Source organism: Rosa rugosa, chromosome 2, assembly GCF_958449725.1.
Source record: "Rosa rugosa chromosome 2, drRosRugo1.1, whole genome shotgun sequence".
Classification (NCBI taxonomy): Eukaryota; Viridiplantae; Streptophyta; class Magnoliopsida; order Rosales; family Rosaceae; genus Rosa; species Rosa rugosa.
This window is the reverse complement of record NC_084821.1, coordinates 33340917-33355880: the sequence shown is the minus strand read 5'-3', so window position 1 is coordinate 33355880 and position 14964 is coordinate 33340917. Positions and strand designations below refer to the sequence as shown.

At 39.9% G+C, this 14964-nt stretch overlaps 2 protein-coding genes and 1 long non-coding RNA gene across 3 annotated transcripts; 1 reads left to right on the top strand and 2 right to left on the bottom strand.

Annotated features, from left to right (window-relative positions):
- Positions 1–340: 340 nt before the first annotated feature.
- Positions 341–3100, top strand: LOC133734300 (uncharacterized). Its single transcript, XR_009858217.1, has 2 exons — positions 341–2727; positions 2891–3100. It is a non-coding gene; the product is annotated as an uncharacterized LOC133734300 (long non-coding RNA).
- A 708-nt stretch (positions 3101–3808) lies between these two features.
- LOC133730655 (uncharacterized) lies at positions 3809–6340 on the bottom strand. Its single transcript, XM_062158207.1, has 3 exons — positions 4549–6340; positions 4302–4420; positions 3809–4207 (listed from the first exon to the last, which is right to left on the bottom strand). The coding sequence occupies exons 1-3, from the start codon at positions 6338–6340 to the stop codon at positions 3809–3811; spliced, it is 2310 nt and encodes a 769-aa protein (XP_062014191.1).
- Positions 6341–7997: 1657 nt separating this feature from the next.
- On the bottom strand, positions 7998–9553 carry LOC133732346 (carboxylesterase 15-like). The gene is made up of 2 exons (XM_062159881.1): positions 8781–9553; positions 7998–8498 (listed from the first exon to the last, which is right to left on the bottom strand). Exons 1-2 carry the CDS (start codon positions 9443–9445, stop codon positions 8192–8194), a joined length of 972 nt encoding a protein of 323 aa, XP_062015865.1. The 5' UTR covers positions 9446–9553; the 3' UTR covers positions 7998–8191.
- Between the last annotated feature and the right edge of the window lie 5411 nt (positions 9554–14964).

The following is a 14964-nucleotide window of genomic DNA, read 5'->3' as shown; positions in this document are numbered from 1 at the left end:
TGTTTGATTCATGATTGAATTGCCAAATAGAAAAAAGAAAAAGAAACATATTTACACGGGAAGGTAGTTAGGGTAATTTATAAAAAAAAAAATTGAATTAAAGTAACAAAAAATTAGAAGGGGTGTGTGAATAGAGAAAAAATGTGTGTGAATAACACCACCCTTAAACTATTAGAAAAATAGAGAGGGTGTATGAAGAGAGAAAATTGGTGTGTGAATAGCACCACCTTTTTTTTTTTTTTTTTTTTTTTTTTCATTTTCATTTTCTTTTCTTTTTTATTTATCTTCTTACCCATCCCACTTATCGTCTAGTCGTCTTTGCTGGTTTGGCACCGATACGGTCCCTATTGGGCCAACCCACAAATCTTTAGCATATAACCTTGGGCACTAATCATCAGTGTGATGGGACAAAATTCACACTGATCTTTTGATTGGTTGCTCCCAAAATCACAAGACAATGGCTATGTTGGGGTGGGGGGGGGGGGGGGGGGGCTTTTTAGCTCCCCTGCTTATAAGCAGAAGACCTATAAGTGTTTGGTAAGCCAACTTCTCATCAGCTTTCTCCAGAAGCTGCTGTGGCTTCTGCCCAAAAGCAGAAGCAGCCGGACCCTTGCTTTTAAAAGCCAGAAGCGAGGAAATCACTGTGGCGGGTGTTACTGTAGATTAATGAAATTTTGATAATACCGGTCTCTATCCTCCATTGGTTGAGGCAATTACTTGATTGCCATGAAACCCGTCTTGATAGATGATGCCGCAGCAATCTCTCTCCCTCTGATCACAGACGCCCGGCCCCATCAATCTCTCTCCCTCTGACGCCGCCTCATCTAGCCTTTCATCACGATTTTGGGTTGGAAATCGAAGCCTCACTCAAGCAAGGCTGCTTGGCGATTTGATTCAGGTTAGTTTTTTATCTATTTCAGTTTCAAATTTCTATGATTTTGATGAAGGCCTATGATTTGAGTACTGCCATCATTTGATATCAGTGGGTTGAGTTCGATTTTGTTTAATTTGGTGAATTTTCTGGACCCTTTTCACTTGTGTTGATTGGTGTTGATCCCCATTTGTTTCTACTTCTAGCACAGACACAAAAGACTGTTGTGATGCTTTTAAATGTTTGAGATGTTGATATTCTGCAATTGGTATAGACCCATGTAAGTAGATATTTAAGTTGGAACTGTGATTTTGGAACAGAGGAGTGTTAATTTTGGGAACTGTTGCCTTCTGGTTTTGGATACTGATCTCAACATCATGGTTATGCAACAATTATAGATTGGGATTATACACTCTGTGATGCAAGATTAGATGAAAATTGGAATTTACTCTCTGTTCTCACTCTCTGTACTGGTTGCTTCTTGTTTTTATTTCACTTGATTAGATAGAGTTATAGATTGATGATAATTTACACTCTTGTGTGCTGCAAGATTAGGATTTGCTCCTGCTAGTTACTTTGTTTGTTACTGGTCTTGATGATAATTTACACACTGCTGCAAGATTAGGATTTGCTCCTGCCAGTTGCTTAGTTTGTTATTGGTCATGATTTGCTCAAACCTTAGTTTCTCTGCTACCTTTGCTCCATTTGCAGAACCTGATAGATCAGATGCTCCTAACTGCTTTCTTACGAGATCATGAAACCCATTCTGGTCCCATATCTTTTTTTTTTTTTTTTTTTTTGGATAGAGTTCTGGTCCCATATCTTTTCATGAGCTAGAAGCATATCTTTCCATTCTTTATCCAATTTTTTAGCATGGTCTGTTGGCAGCCAGTGGAATTTTACCTTTTAATATACTAGTCTAACATGTATGTATATGATAATATGAAGAAGCACCCAGAGTATTTTAATAACAATAGTACCCGTAAGGGGTAGACTCCATTTAATACTAATAGTTTTTGTAATATTTGATTCTACAAAAAAATGAATTTTATACTACATATATAAATTCCAGAATGTAAATAGCTATGTAACATGTATGGTTATGCTTGTTCCTTCATTCTGCAGTTCCGTTTTTGCTTGTTCCTTCATTCTGCATTCTTCATTCTCTTCTGTCTATTCCCCCTGTCCACCATCACAGATTCACAGGTCAGGATGTCGTCCATTTTGCTAAAAATATCTGGGACAATATGTTTAAAATACCATTGGGTACCCTTTCCTCAACTCTCTCAAGGAGAAATTTGTTTAAAATGCATTTAATATTTATCTGCTGGCGCTTATTAATATCAGTATGGAAGTTCTGGCAAGTATATGTTAGGAAAGCCTGGTTAAATGAATGACACAGGTTTCAAGCAGGTTGTGTGGAAGTTGAATCCGTTTCTGTATATGTTGCTGTCACTGCACTACTATTTATTGCTCGTTTCTGGTGTTAAAAAGGTTTTCTGGATGTCATCATTCAAGGCAGTGATTAAACTTAGAAATTGATAAAATTATTTTATAGGGAAAGTGATATTCAGAATCTCATCATATATTCATATCTCACTGTTCTGTGGGAACATGTCCATGTGTTTTTCAACTTTTTGGTTACATACTTTGTATAGATAGAGCATCTCTATATGCTTGTATTCCTTTCAAATATGCTTCCTGGTTTGAAGAATGTGGATACGGCATCCTTTCACATGTTACAGTTTTTACTCTGTCTGCACTTTGGAGATGACAAATGGATAATATCAATGGAGCTCCATCGCATAATTTTGTAACATATTTTGTCTGGATAAGTGGTTTAAAGAGATACATGGGTATGCTTGTTGCCATCCCCTGCTTTTATTTTTCATCATTATCCTTCATTTTCCGTTGTTTTATACTAAAAGTCTCTTGGTCTCTTTTCCTACTGGATAAGTGACCTTGGAGTTCTTGGAACTGGAATACCAATAGGAAAACTTGATATGTATGTTGCTGCAGCTGGTATTAATTCAGAGTCATTGGGAGATCAAGCGGAATACCAAGCAACGCAGCAAGTTATATTATCATTCATCATGCAAAACTTAGCTAGGAAATTTGAAAATTGAAATGTATAAATGCAATAATTATGTTCCTTAAATTCAGTATTTGATAAATTGATGTATCACACAAGGCTTTTTGGTACAAATATTGATCATGGTTTGCATTCAATTTGATTTCCAATTGATTATTATTGTGCATTAGGTAAAATGAACGAAAAAACTAGAATTTGGTTATCTAATATTAATCATATGGTCACTATGATTTATAAAAATTAAAAGTTAACAAAAATTTATCACGCCATAATAAAGATTAAAATGATAATAAGAGCATTTGAACAACATTGTATTACCAAACAATCAAGGCAAAATAATCTCTTATGTCCAATTTGGTCATTTCACAAACAAAAAGCACAAGCCAGTTTGAGTTTACCAAATACTCAAGGTTCGAAAAATCGCTAGGCGCTAGTCGGGCGGTGGGCTGGGGAGGAGCGCCCAGGCGGCTAGGCGGGTGCCTAGGCGGCGCCTAGGCGGTTTTGTATTTTTTTATTTTTATTTAATTTTTATAGCTTTTATTTATGTAATTAAAAATATATAAATTTATAAAGACTCAAAGAGTAATAAAATTGCACCTAAAAATCTAGAATATTCAAATTTTAAGAGAGTCCTAAATAAGCATACATAAAGATTAAAGACTAAAGTGATAAAATTGCACCTAGAATGTTCAAATTTTAAGAGAGTCCTAAATAAACATCCATAAAGATTAAATACTAAAGTGATAAAATTGCACCTAGAATGTTCAAATTTTAAGAGAGTCCTAAATAAGCATACATAAAGAGTTAAAGACACATATGCACAAAACAATTGCAAGCCTAAATGGCTAAATCTCTAACTCTTCCTCTCCATATCCATCCAAGACTCCTTCGGTATCGGACTCAAACTCAACATCCTCTTCTTCTCCCTCCTCTTCCGTGTCCTCATCCGATACAAAATCTTCATCATGAAGCTCTCTTACCTCTACATTTCTAGAACTTCTCCTAAGCCCACTATCCACTCCCGAGGACTCTCCCTCCATTTCACTAATAATATCCGAGTCATCTTCTTCATCACCACCATCCACAATCCACCCTTGAGCCTTGCTAGCTTCATTACCAAGTAGCACATCTACACCCAACTCTTGAGCCCTTCTCTTTTTGTAGATAATCTTGGCATTGAATTGGACATAGACTAAATTATTCAATCTTGAAGCATCTAGTCTATTCCTTTTCTTTGTATGGATCTACATAAAAAAAAATTATATATATTGATAAGTTAGTAACAAATCAACCATTATGAGAGAGTATTCTTCTAGGCATTTGAGAGAAAACACTTACTCCCTCAAAAGTACTCCAATTCCTCTCGCACCCGGATGAACTTGTAGTTAAAGAGAGTATTCTTCTAGCCATTTTTTGCAATTTGGGTGTTGCATTTCCATAATTGGACCACCATCCAACTACATATGCACAAAGCCACAAACAAAACAATAACAATAAGTAAACAAAATAAATATCATGAGTTAAACAAAATAAATATCATGCCTTGTAATTTTCACAAAATAATGAAATAGTCTTAGTTTCTTACCCGGATCATACTTGTCATCATTCTTTGCACATCCCAACTTAGCTAATGCTCTTCCAAATCCTCCCCCTTTGCTCTTATACAACAACAATTCTTCATTTGTCACCACACTTTGGGTCTCAAGGTCATCGGGAAAGAACTTCTCCACACAAATAAAGAACCCTTCCATGACAACATGATCATATTGAATGTTTTCATCCTTGTAGAAGTAATAGGGGTTCAAGAGGTAAGCCACCAAATGTAATGGACTATCAAGACGACCACGGCCTTTCTCATCAATAATCTCTATAATTGGCCGATAATTGGCCTCTTGATGTTTGAATGCCTCCTTAATGTCTTCCTTTGCCTTGAGTAATTCTCCATACAAAAAGCCCATTGATGGCTTTTTATCCTCATCCACAAGGCGAAGCACCTTAAACAAAGGAGCAAACACTTTCAAGCAAAGTGTTACCCCATTCCAAAAAGAGGTGCTCAATACGGTATTATATGCCGCTTTCCCCTTGGCACTCTTAGAATGTTTGCAAGCGGTCCAATCATCACAAGCAACCATACACCTCAACTCACTCTTCTTCTCCATCAAGCTTTGCAAAGTTAGGAAGGAAGTGGCAAATCTAGTGACTCCCGGCCTCACTATGTCTCTTTTCTTTGTATGCTTCCTCATCAAAGCCAATGTCTTGTGATGTGCATAGATAAAGATAGTGAATAGCTTTGCCTTCTCAATCACTCCTTTGAATCTTGGTTGGTTACCAATCCCTTGAAGCATGAGATTCAATGTATGAGTGGCACATGAAGTCCAAAATATATTTGGCCTCTTTATCTTCAACAAATTCCCCGCCGCCATATTGTTAGTAGCATTATCCGTCACTACTTGAACTACATTTTGTGCCCCAACTTCTTCAATGCATTTGTCAACATATTCAAAGATATAGGCCCCGGTGTGTGATTGATCCGAATCTTCCCTTGAAGAAAGAAAAGTAGTGCCTTCCTTGCAATTGACACACAAGTTCATAATGCTTCTTCTTTTTCGGTCACTCCAAGCATCGGTCATAATGGAACAACCATTCTTTGCCCACTCTTCTTCATGCTTCTTGAGTGAATTTTTAGTCCTCTCAACTTCTTCCTTCAACAATGGCTCTCTTAGTTGGTATTGAGTTGGAGGTCGGTAACCCGGGCCAAATTGACCAACCGCTTCTACAAATCTTTTGAAGCTATCATTATCAATGGCATGAAATGGAATGCCGGCTTCATACACCCACCTAGCCAACCATTGATGCACATTATGTGTTCTTTCCTTCCAAATGGCATCATTAATGTTTTGTTGACGCATCTTCTTGCTTCCATCAATTGAAGAATCGGGAGTGATTGAAGATGCAAACTTGTCTATAGGCCCAAGAAAGTGCGGCCTTTTTCTTGACAAACTTGGCCCTTCAATTTCTACATCTTCTACATCATGTGATTGAGAAACTTCAACTTCTTCCCTCACTTCCTTCTCATGCATATCCTTTTGCTTTCTCTTAATTTTTGCTCCCTCTATTGCGGCTATACATTTGGCTTTATCGGCATCCGTAGAATTCTTGCATGAGGAAACATTCCCCTTGATGTTGGCAATGTGTTGCTTCATTCTATGTATTCCACCACTAATTACCTTCCCACACAACTTACACTTCAACTTATCTAAGTTGTGTGGATCCGCCAACACCGCAAAGTCCCATCCAACATCGTTTGACCCACGCCTCAATGATCTATCCGCTTCATTAGTAGCATTAGTAGCATTAGATCCTCCGGAAGATGCCATCAAGGAAGCCCTATTAATAAACAAACAATGATTTGACAATAGTGGCACTGTGGCAGAATGTATAATTGTACATGCATTAACTAATTTAACTCATTAATTCATTATATATTTATATGCATTAAGCCATTAACTAATTGTCTAATTTAACTATTTAAGTCATTATAATTTAACTCAATGATACAACAGAAACATTGAGATTATGAATTTCCAAAACAACAAGCCTACTGCCTACAAGGCCACAACAGAAACATCCAGATTATCAATTTCTAAAACAAATGCATTATCAATTTTCACTTTCCCAGCAAGGCAGCAACAAGAAGAAGATTATCACTTTCGCAACAACTTAACTCAACAAGAAGTCAAGAACATTATCAATTCCAGGCTCCAGCAACAAGAACAATAGCATTATCAATTTCGGAATTTCCAGCAACAAGCCAACAACTCAACGTCTCAACAAGATGATTATCACTTATTCACTTTCCACTTCCAGCAACAACTTAACTCAACAACAAGATTATCAATTCCAGCAACAAGAACAATAATATTATCAATTTCGGAATTTCCATTTTCCAGTAACAAGCCAACAACTCAACAAGAACAAAGATTATCAATCCCCATACAAAAATATTATCAATTTCTCAGAACTTACCGTGGAGAAGCTGGAAAATGGAGGAGCGGAGGGGCGAAGAAGCTGCCGGTTGAGATGGTGGAGGAAGAGTCGATACTGGAGCGGAGGGGCGAAGAAGATTCCGATTTGGTTTCAGAGCTCAGCCGCGCGTAGAGCCGCAGAGAAAAGAGAGAGCGACGAAGAAGCTGACGGTTCCGAACTTCCGATGATCCGATCTGGTTCCGATAATCCGATCTGGTTCCAGAGTGAGCCGCGCGCAGAGAGAAAGAGAGAGCGACAAAGAGAGAGAGAGCGACAGCACGGAGGAGAGGCTCACCAGCGACGGAGAAGAGATCGAGCACGGAGGAGACTGAGCTAGATTTGCTGCGTTTTGGATTTTTGGCCTTTGGGACGAACTAACCCTATTTTTTGCGGCGTTTAGGCCTTTGGACGAACTGACCCTATGAGTTTGGGTCTTTAGGTCGATATCTCACGAATTAAAAAAAAAAAAAAAAAAAAGAAACGCCCGGCGCCCGCCCAGCCGCCCAGCCCGCCTAGGCGCCCGCCTAACTCACATCCGCCCAGAAGCTCCGATTTGCCATTCCTCGAGGCGGAGAGGCGCCGCCTAGGCGGGCTGGGCGGCCGCGTTTTAGAACATTGCAAATACTTTGACACTGTTTTTGTCACTGACAGCACTTATAAAAAGCCAGTTTACCAAACACTCAGCTGCTTATTCTCAGAAATAAGCAAAAGCCAGCTTTTCTGAGAAGCACAGCCATACCAAACATAGCCAATACCATTCCATCCCTTTTGACACCATTAACAGTGCAATAGAGATTAAACAAGTGATATGTTTTACTGTTCATAATACACACTGATGATTAGTGGAAGGGAAAAAAAAAACCACCAATTTTTCAGATCAGTGTAATACTATTCACTACTGGCACTAATAGATGTGTAGTGGCTAATGATGGGGTGCTAATGGGGAAATTTGTAGTAGTGGCACCGGCTGCATTGATTCAAATGAAACAATGTCATAGTTCATTAGGACTCCTTTAACAGATATCTTGTAGGTAACTTCTGAATAATCGTTACAAGTTATTATTTAATATAATTTCCATTCAAATAAAACTAATGTTTAATAAACAAATATTTAAATTTCTAACAATAAGCACACCAAACATAACACGTACGCCTTAATTTCCAATACATGCAGTCATATCAAGCAATAATTGCAGGTTTTTTCAGCTGGAATTTTCAGTAATGAACCGTTTGACAATTAGCATGAGTTCTTTTGCAGCTTCCGAATTAGGATCAATAGTGAAGAAGCCATGCTGCTTTCCTTCAAATTCGACATACTCAATCTTGTTCCCCCAAGCTTTTAGCCTTTTTGCATAGTCCTCAGCTCTATCTTTTAAGAGATCACTTCCCCCAACTACCACTAAGATTGGATCAAAGGGCACTTCTTCAAGGCTCCGGCTATATGGCCCGAACGGGTTCACAAGTGGGTGATCAGTATTCTCTCCGATTGGTATCGATAGCCTCCAAAACCTGCGCAAATTTATGTCACACATACTCGTTCAGAATTCCAGATCATATATATTATATTTTACAAAGAAAAAGGAAAAACAAGAATGGAATTCTCGATTATAAGACATATGTTTTTTCTTTGCGTTTTACATTTACTGTTATTAATATATATATGGAGGTTTTTTAGTGTTTGATTGCCTATGTAGTATACTAATGAATTTAACACATTATTTCAACCAAAATCAAGTAGTAGTATACTAATATCAATTATCAAAGACCAGAAAATGAGGGGGATGTTAAAACCTGTCAATCAGCTCCCAATTGAGGAATGCTTCTTTGGATCCTTCAGCTTCTGACTTACTCAGAACGGTTCCACCAAAGAAAGGAGCCAAAAAAACATAACCCTTGACCTGAACCGGAGCCAGCTCAGGTGAACCGGCCCCCATTTGAACCGCCAAATTGTGAGCAATGTTGCCGCCAGCCGAGTCACCAGAAATGAAGACGTTGCCAAAGTCAGCCACGTCAGTCAGCCACATGTCGGGCTCCTCCGACACGGCTTGGGCTTGGAGCCACTTGACGGCCGTGAAGCCGTCGTCAATAGCAGCCGGGAGCCGGTGTTCGGGAGCCAGCCGATAGTCCGGAGAGACTATGACGGCTTGGAGGCTCAGAGCGAGCTGGAAGCAGTAGTTTTGGCAGTTGGGCCAGGCGCGTGAGCCGATGCAGAAGCCGCCGCCGTGGATGTAGTAGAATATTGGTAGCTTGGAGTTTGCAGCCGCCGGCTTGTAGAGGCGGAGCTGAAGCTGGTGAGTGTGGTCGAAAACTACGTCCTTCCACGCGACGGAGCCGTCGTCGTGGACAGGGACGTCGAAGCTTGGCTTGGGGGAACGGACGATGGAGCCGTCGCTGTAGACGCGAAGAACGCCCCGGCATTCTTCGTAGGGTAAAGTAGTTTCAGCAGTGTTCGACATATATATGTATATATGAGATCGATGTTAGGTTTGGACTTTGGAGGTTTGGATATTTGGATCAGGTAGCAAATTAAGCTTAATTGGTTGCAGTGTGATAAGTTGTGATGGTGCTGGTGATATATATAGTGACATATGGAATAGACGGAGTAGGTGGGTGTTTGGCTATTTGCATGTAGGTTTTGTCGTTATGAATGGATAGATTATGAGGTTGTTAGCAGTGTTTTAGTGGCTCGTCCTGTGTTTTTGTCACAATATGGTTGTATTGTCTATTGATAATGGTCTATATAAAAGTATGCATATGTAAAACGCTCTATGTATATTACAACCTGCTGGTACTAACGTGCATCTTAAAGAAATATAGATCTTGATCTACGTTTTTTTTATAAGGGTGCGTCTATTTCCATCCTTCTAAATACTTTGTTCAGCCTATAACAAAAAAATTTATTTAAAATTCTAAAATTGTCCTTAAACAACAATTATTAACAGAAAACAATGAAAATGAGAAATCAATTTTGTTTTAATTAAAACTTTACCCAACAGACTTCCTAATTATGAATTATCATAACAGCTTTCTATACCAAAATAAAATAATTATCATCTTAGCTTCTTCATCGCTAGCTGACCAAACAAATAATTAGACGAAATTTTCAAGCTATAGCAACAAGTGAAAAGCATTGTTGGTTAATATTATTTTGTTCTGCTTCATGTGACTCGTGTTTGATTCTATGTCATAGTAGTTGATGAAGGGAGAAAATAGAGAAGAGGAAAAAAAAAAGAATAAAAAGAAACTAGAAGGCATGAGGTTGATGGTGTGCTAATTTTTTTTTTCTTTTTCCTTTTCCAATTTCACATTTTCAATGGTAATATCATTTTTTCTTTTTAAAATTATTTGAGGGTGAAATTGGAAATTTCATGATAAAAATTTAATTGTAGGGTGAATAAAACATTTGGTAGAGTGGAAATAGCCTCACCTTTTTATAATTGTTTGTTTAGAGATAAATCTTTCTTCCTGAAATGCCCTAACTTTTGGTTCTTATTTTTTACTCTGTGTCTTCTCCTCACTTCAGCCATGTCTTTTCTGCATCTTCATCATTTCTATCCCATATCTGCTTCTTCTCCTCATACCTTCATGGCTTTATTATTCCATCCCCAGTTCATGCATCTACCATATATAATCCCCAAATTAGTAGTTAAGAGCCATCCAAGCTTAGGGACAGTTCAGGACCAAGCCTCTGATAATGGTTTACAACTCAATGATCAACCTAGCAAATTAACCATATCTACCAGAGGCCCAAATCAAAGAGAGGATCATTTAATTACATTAATCACGTACACAAGTATTCAACACTAAAGCTTCCTCGAATGTACTTTCAGCTTAATTTTGAAATGATACAAGTGATATGGTCATACAATATTTCTTGAACGGACGAATGGTAGTCAGCTGAAGAGAATGAGACAAGTTATAGTATTGTGATGTTTATCATACACTCATTTTACATTTATTTGAACAAAAATTACAATTTATATGGATCAAAATTACAACATTCAGAACAAAGTTACCATATTCGTGTACACTATTTACATATAATTAAAACAAAATTACAACATTGACAACAAATTTGTTCAAAAACTTGTAACAATGTTGTAGGTGGTATAATTACCATTAATAGAACTAAGATTACACAAAATGTGACTCAAGTTACTATTTTGACAACAAATTTGTTGTCACATTTATAAATGTGTGTATGATATACGAGTATGTATTATAGAATTTTCCGTCAGCTGAATACCCAGGTGACCAGTACTTCAGCTCTAGCGAAGAAATTGCAGCAGTATGGTCATACCGGCAATTACGCTAGCATCCTTAGTGGGTTGACGTTGAAAAACATTGAAGTATGCTGGACAGTTGCAACAACATTTTTTATAACCGATCCAATGTAAGCTTCTGCTATTTCACGCATCTTAATTAGAACCATTGAAGAGATCTCCTCACCGGTAAACTTTTTCTCTACATTCTTGTAATTGACCACAATCATGGGTCTGTTCCCAACACCACAAATTTTGAAAAACCATAACTTCATGTCACTTATAATAGAGGCATCACTGAATCTCCTACCGATTAACCGCTTTGCATCTAAAATAGTTTAAAGAGAAAGTATTAGAAATTATCTAATATCAAAATTATCTGTGAATAAAGCAATTATAGCTTACTAAATTGTCAATGGACAAAGTAAAAGTATTTGTAAACAGAGGAATTCTACAAAACAACATTTATGCGCGTCTAAACTAATGCTGCAAATGGATATATGTAACTGGATAAAATAAGGTCAGGTATTCGAACAAGAGTAGAACAAGAACAGTAAGTGTTTGAGCCCAGAAGTATTTTTGGCAATATCCTTTAAGAGGATTCAGCATAGCGGGCCGATACCTGCGGCCCAAAAATAAGTCTACTTGGGTTTGGGCTATAGCTTCGCCCATTCAACAGTCCATAAAGAAAACGAGCCCATAGGATTTGAGTAGCAGAGACCGATTAGGAATCTTCAATCAATAATCCTTATATGGCAAGGAACCGTCGAAACCCTGGGTATAAATACAGGTTTCAAGGACAGAAAACAACACACAACTCTTCAATCAACTAATCGCACAGATTATCAAACCCTCTCCGGAGCAACCTTCAACCTAGTTGAAACCAGCGAAGCAAGGGTAACGTCCTTGCAACCCAGTGAAGCTAAAGTCATGCTTTAGCAAAACCCGTGCTTTCTCCTACTTCCAGGTGATTGCTCTGCTTAGTCTACAACACTATGTATCGACTCAGTGACGCAAGAGATCACACCACAAGTCCTTATCCGTAAGGCAAGAAGTTCTTTTCAGAAAGGCAGAGAAAAGAACCCGGTGACAAGGTTGGTGTTCTCCTCGTCCACAACGTTTGATTCAAAAGTCAGGTCAAGGGACGCCCCGACGACTACACCGCACAGAAGTCAGGTCAACCGGTCGCACAGAAAAGCAAGACCCTGAAAATCTGTGAAGGTACTCTTCCTGATCCTGTCGTGTTTGCCCAATATGACAGCGATGGAAAGGAGAACACTTATCAGGAACTCCCAGAGAACTATTATGGCATTGACCAGGCCGGAAACCCGGTCAGAATTATGGCCTTGGCGAAGGATCTGTCTACGCCAACTCCTACTCTTCAGCAGTCGCACATCCCCCATATCGTCCGCCTGGGAGAAGGGACAGCGGCTGCTAGTCAACCTGCGCCTACTTTGCAGACTAACCGCCAGAATGTGGCAACGCTTCCTCCTCCTGGACCAGACTATGTAAGACGTGAAGAGGTAGAAGAGATGATCAGATTGGCGAATCCGAGGGCCAATCTTGATGAGATATATGAAGGACCCTTTCCGCCGCATATAATGCTCGCACCTTTTCCCAGAGGCTACAAAAATATCATATTCTCTACCTTTTCAGGAGAGGATATAGAGAATGTGGCGACTCACTTGGCCAGGTTCAAAGTACAATGCGGCCAGTATCAAAACGATGACAGTCTCAAGTGCAAGATCTTTGGCACTTCTCTATCAGGAGCCACTTTCACCTGGTTCTCTAAGCTCAGGCCAGGGTCAGTAGCCAACTGGCCCGTGATGGAAAATCTTTTCCGGGAAACCTTCGGAGATATACAGCCTGAAGTTGACTTGGCCTCTCTTACCCAGATGGCTCAGCAGCCTACTAAGTCTACTGTTGCTTATCTTCAACGATTCCAAATCCAAAAGGCTAAGCTGAACATGATACTGCCAGAAAAAGAATTGGTTAAGTTGGCAATCAAGGGCTTGAAGCCACGCCAACGAAAGAAGCAACATGGCAGTATGTTCAAGTCCATGGGAGAGATGATCACAGAGGTAGGCATCTTTGAGCACCTCCACAGGGAAACGGATGCTATGAAGAATGCATCCAAGGGAACATATGTTCCTGGGAAGCACCAGACAGTGGCTGCTCTAAACTATCAACCAACCACATATGATCCCTATTATCAGGGCGAAAAGGTGTTTCTGGAGGAAGATGAAGAGGATGAGAACGACGTTTCTGTCTTTGAGCTAACTGGTAGGAAGATTTCTACTCTGAAACAGTTGAAGTTGTCCAAAGAACCAGTCAAACTTAAGTCTGTGGCTTTCACCAAACCTGAATTCGCGACCTATATATATGATGCGAACAAAGCGCATGAAATTTTAGATGAGATGATAGCAGTGAAGATGGTGAAGACTGATTTTGAGCCCTTCCCCAGATCAGAGCAGCTAAAAGGAAAGAAGTATTGTAAGTTTCACAATCTGTGGAACCATAACACAGCTGAATGTGTCAAGCTGAAGAACCAAATCCAGGTTTGGCTAAATAATGGGAGTCTCAAGTTGAATCCCCGGCCACTGCGGCTGCATTAGTAGATCTGAACCCTTTCCCTAATATAGGGGTGAACATGGTTGATGTGGCTTGGAATAAAAATGGCCAACAGAAGCCAACTCTCGACTTGATTAATGAGGGCAAAAAGGATGAAGAGGAAGAGGCACCAACGAAGAAGAAACTTAAGCCCGTCAGTGAAGCCTCACTAGTTGTCCTGTGCTCACGGCGCAAAGAGGAGTGTGGCATCCAAGTGTCACACGAAGAGGTCGAGCAAACATTTCACTTTGGCTCTTTCCCGCCGATCAAGTGGACTTCGCCCTCGCGAAACTTTCAGCCTTCCAGCCCCAGAGCAAGAAATAAAGCTGAGGCTCCGTCATCTCTAAAAGATTACAACCTGTTCAGGAAGTTGAGAGCAACGGCAGAGGAAAAGAAACAAGGTGAGAAGGAGAAGGGCAAAGGTGAGCGCAAGCATATCCTGACTAAGCCATACATCCCACCTGCCTCAACCTCCGCCATCAAGGAAGGAAAGTGGTACTCCAGAGAGAAAGGTAAGGCTGTAGAGATCAGCCCCTCCAAAAAGAGAATGCTACAGCGCAGGTTTGGAGAAGCCAAGCGAACATTAGAGGCTTTGGATCAAGGCCTAGTTAAGCCCTCGCAATTGGTTAAATCTCTAGAGCAGTACCAGAAAGAGATGGAGGCGTTGGCCATCAAGCCTAAAGTGGCTCCCCGTAGTTTCCAGAAACAGGCGAGTTCAGCGTCTGGTGCTCCCAAGCCTAGTGTCTTCTGCAGGATTACCAAAGAAAAGACGCCGCCACCTACAAGGAAAGAAAACTCACCAACCAAGAGACCCAGCGTCAGGCGCAAGCTGTTTCGCGAAGAGCCCGAAGCAAAACCCTCAGTGTTTGAGAGACTGGGGGGCAAAGGACATAGCACGGAGAGCTTGCAATGGAGACCTAAGAAGATTCAGAGTATAGGGTTGCAGCTTCAGAAGATGCTCCAGAAGAGAAGCAGAAGCAGGACCCACCAAAGCAGGCTCCCGTTCTCCAGGAACAAAAACAAGATCAGAAGTTAGTCCCCGCAGAGGAGTCAGTGGTCGCGTTCGTCGCTAAGCAGTTCAACACAGAAATCCCCGCTGATCA

Bases quoted from the DNA above. Each gene is read 5' to 3' on its own strand.
- LOC133730655 (XM_062158207.1), bottom strand. From the start codon at position 6,340: ATGGCATCTTCCGGAGGATCTAATGCTACTAATGCTACTAATGAAGCG. The intron at 4,421-4,548 runs GTAAGAAACTAA...GTGCATATGTAG, and splicing joins TGATGACAAGTATGATCCGG to TTGGATGGTGGTCCAATTAT. The intron at 4,208-4,301 runs GTAAGTGTTTTC...TTTTTTATGTAG, and splicing joins ATTGGAGTACTTTTGAGGGA to ATCCATACAAAGAAAAGGAA.
- LOC133732346 (XM_062159881.1), bottom strand. From the start codon at position 9,445: ATGTCGAACACTGCTGAAACTACTTTACCCTACGAAGAATGCCGGGGC. The intron at 8,499-8,780 runs GTTTTAACATCC...AAATTTGCGCAG, and splicing joins AATTGGGAGCTGATTGACAG to GTTTTGGAGGCTATCGATAC.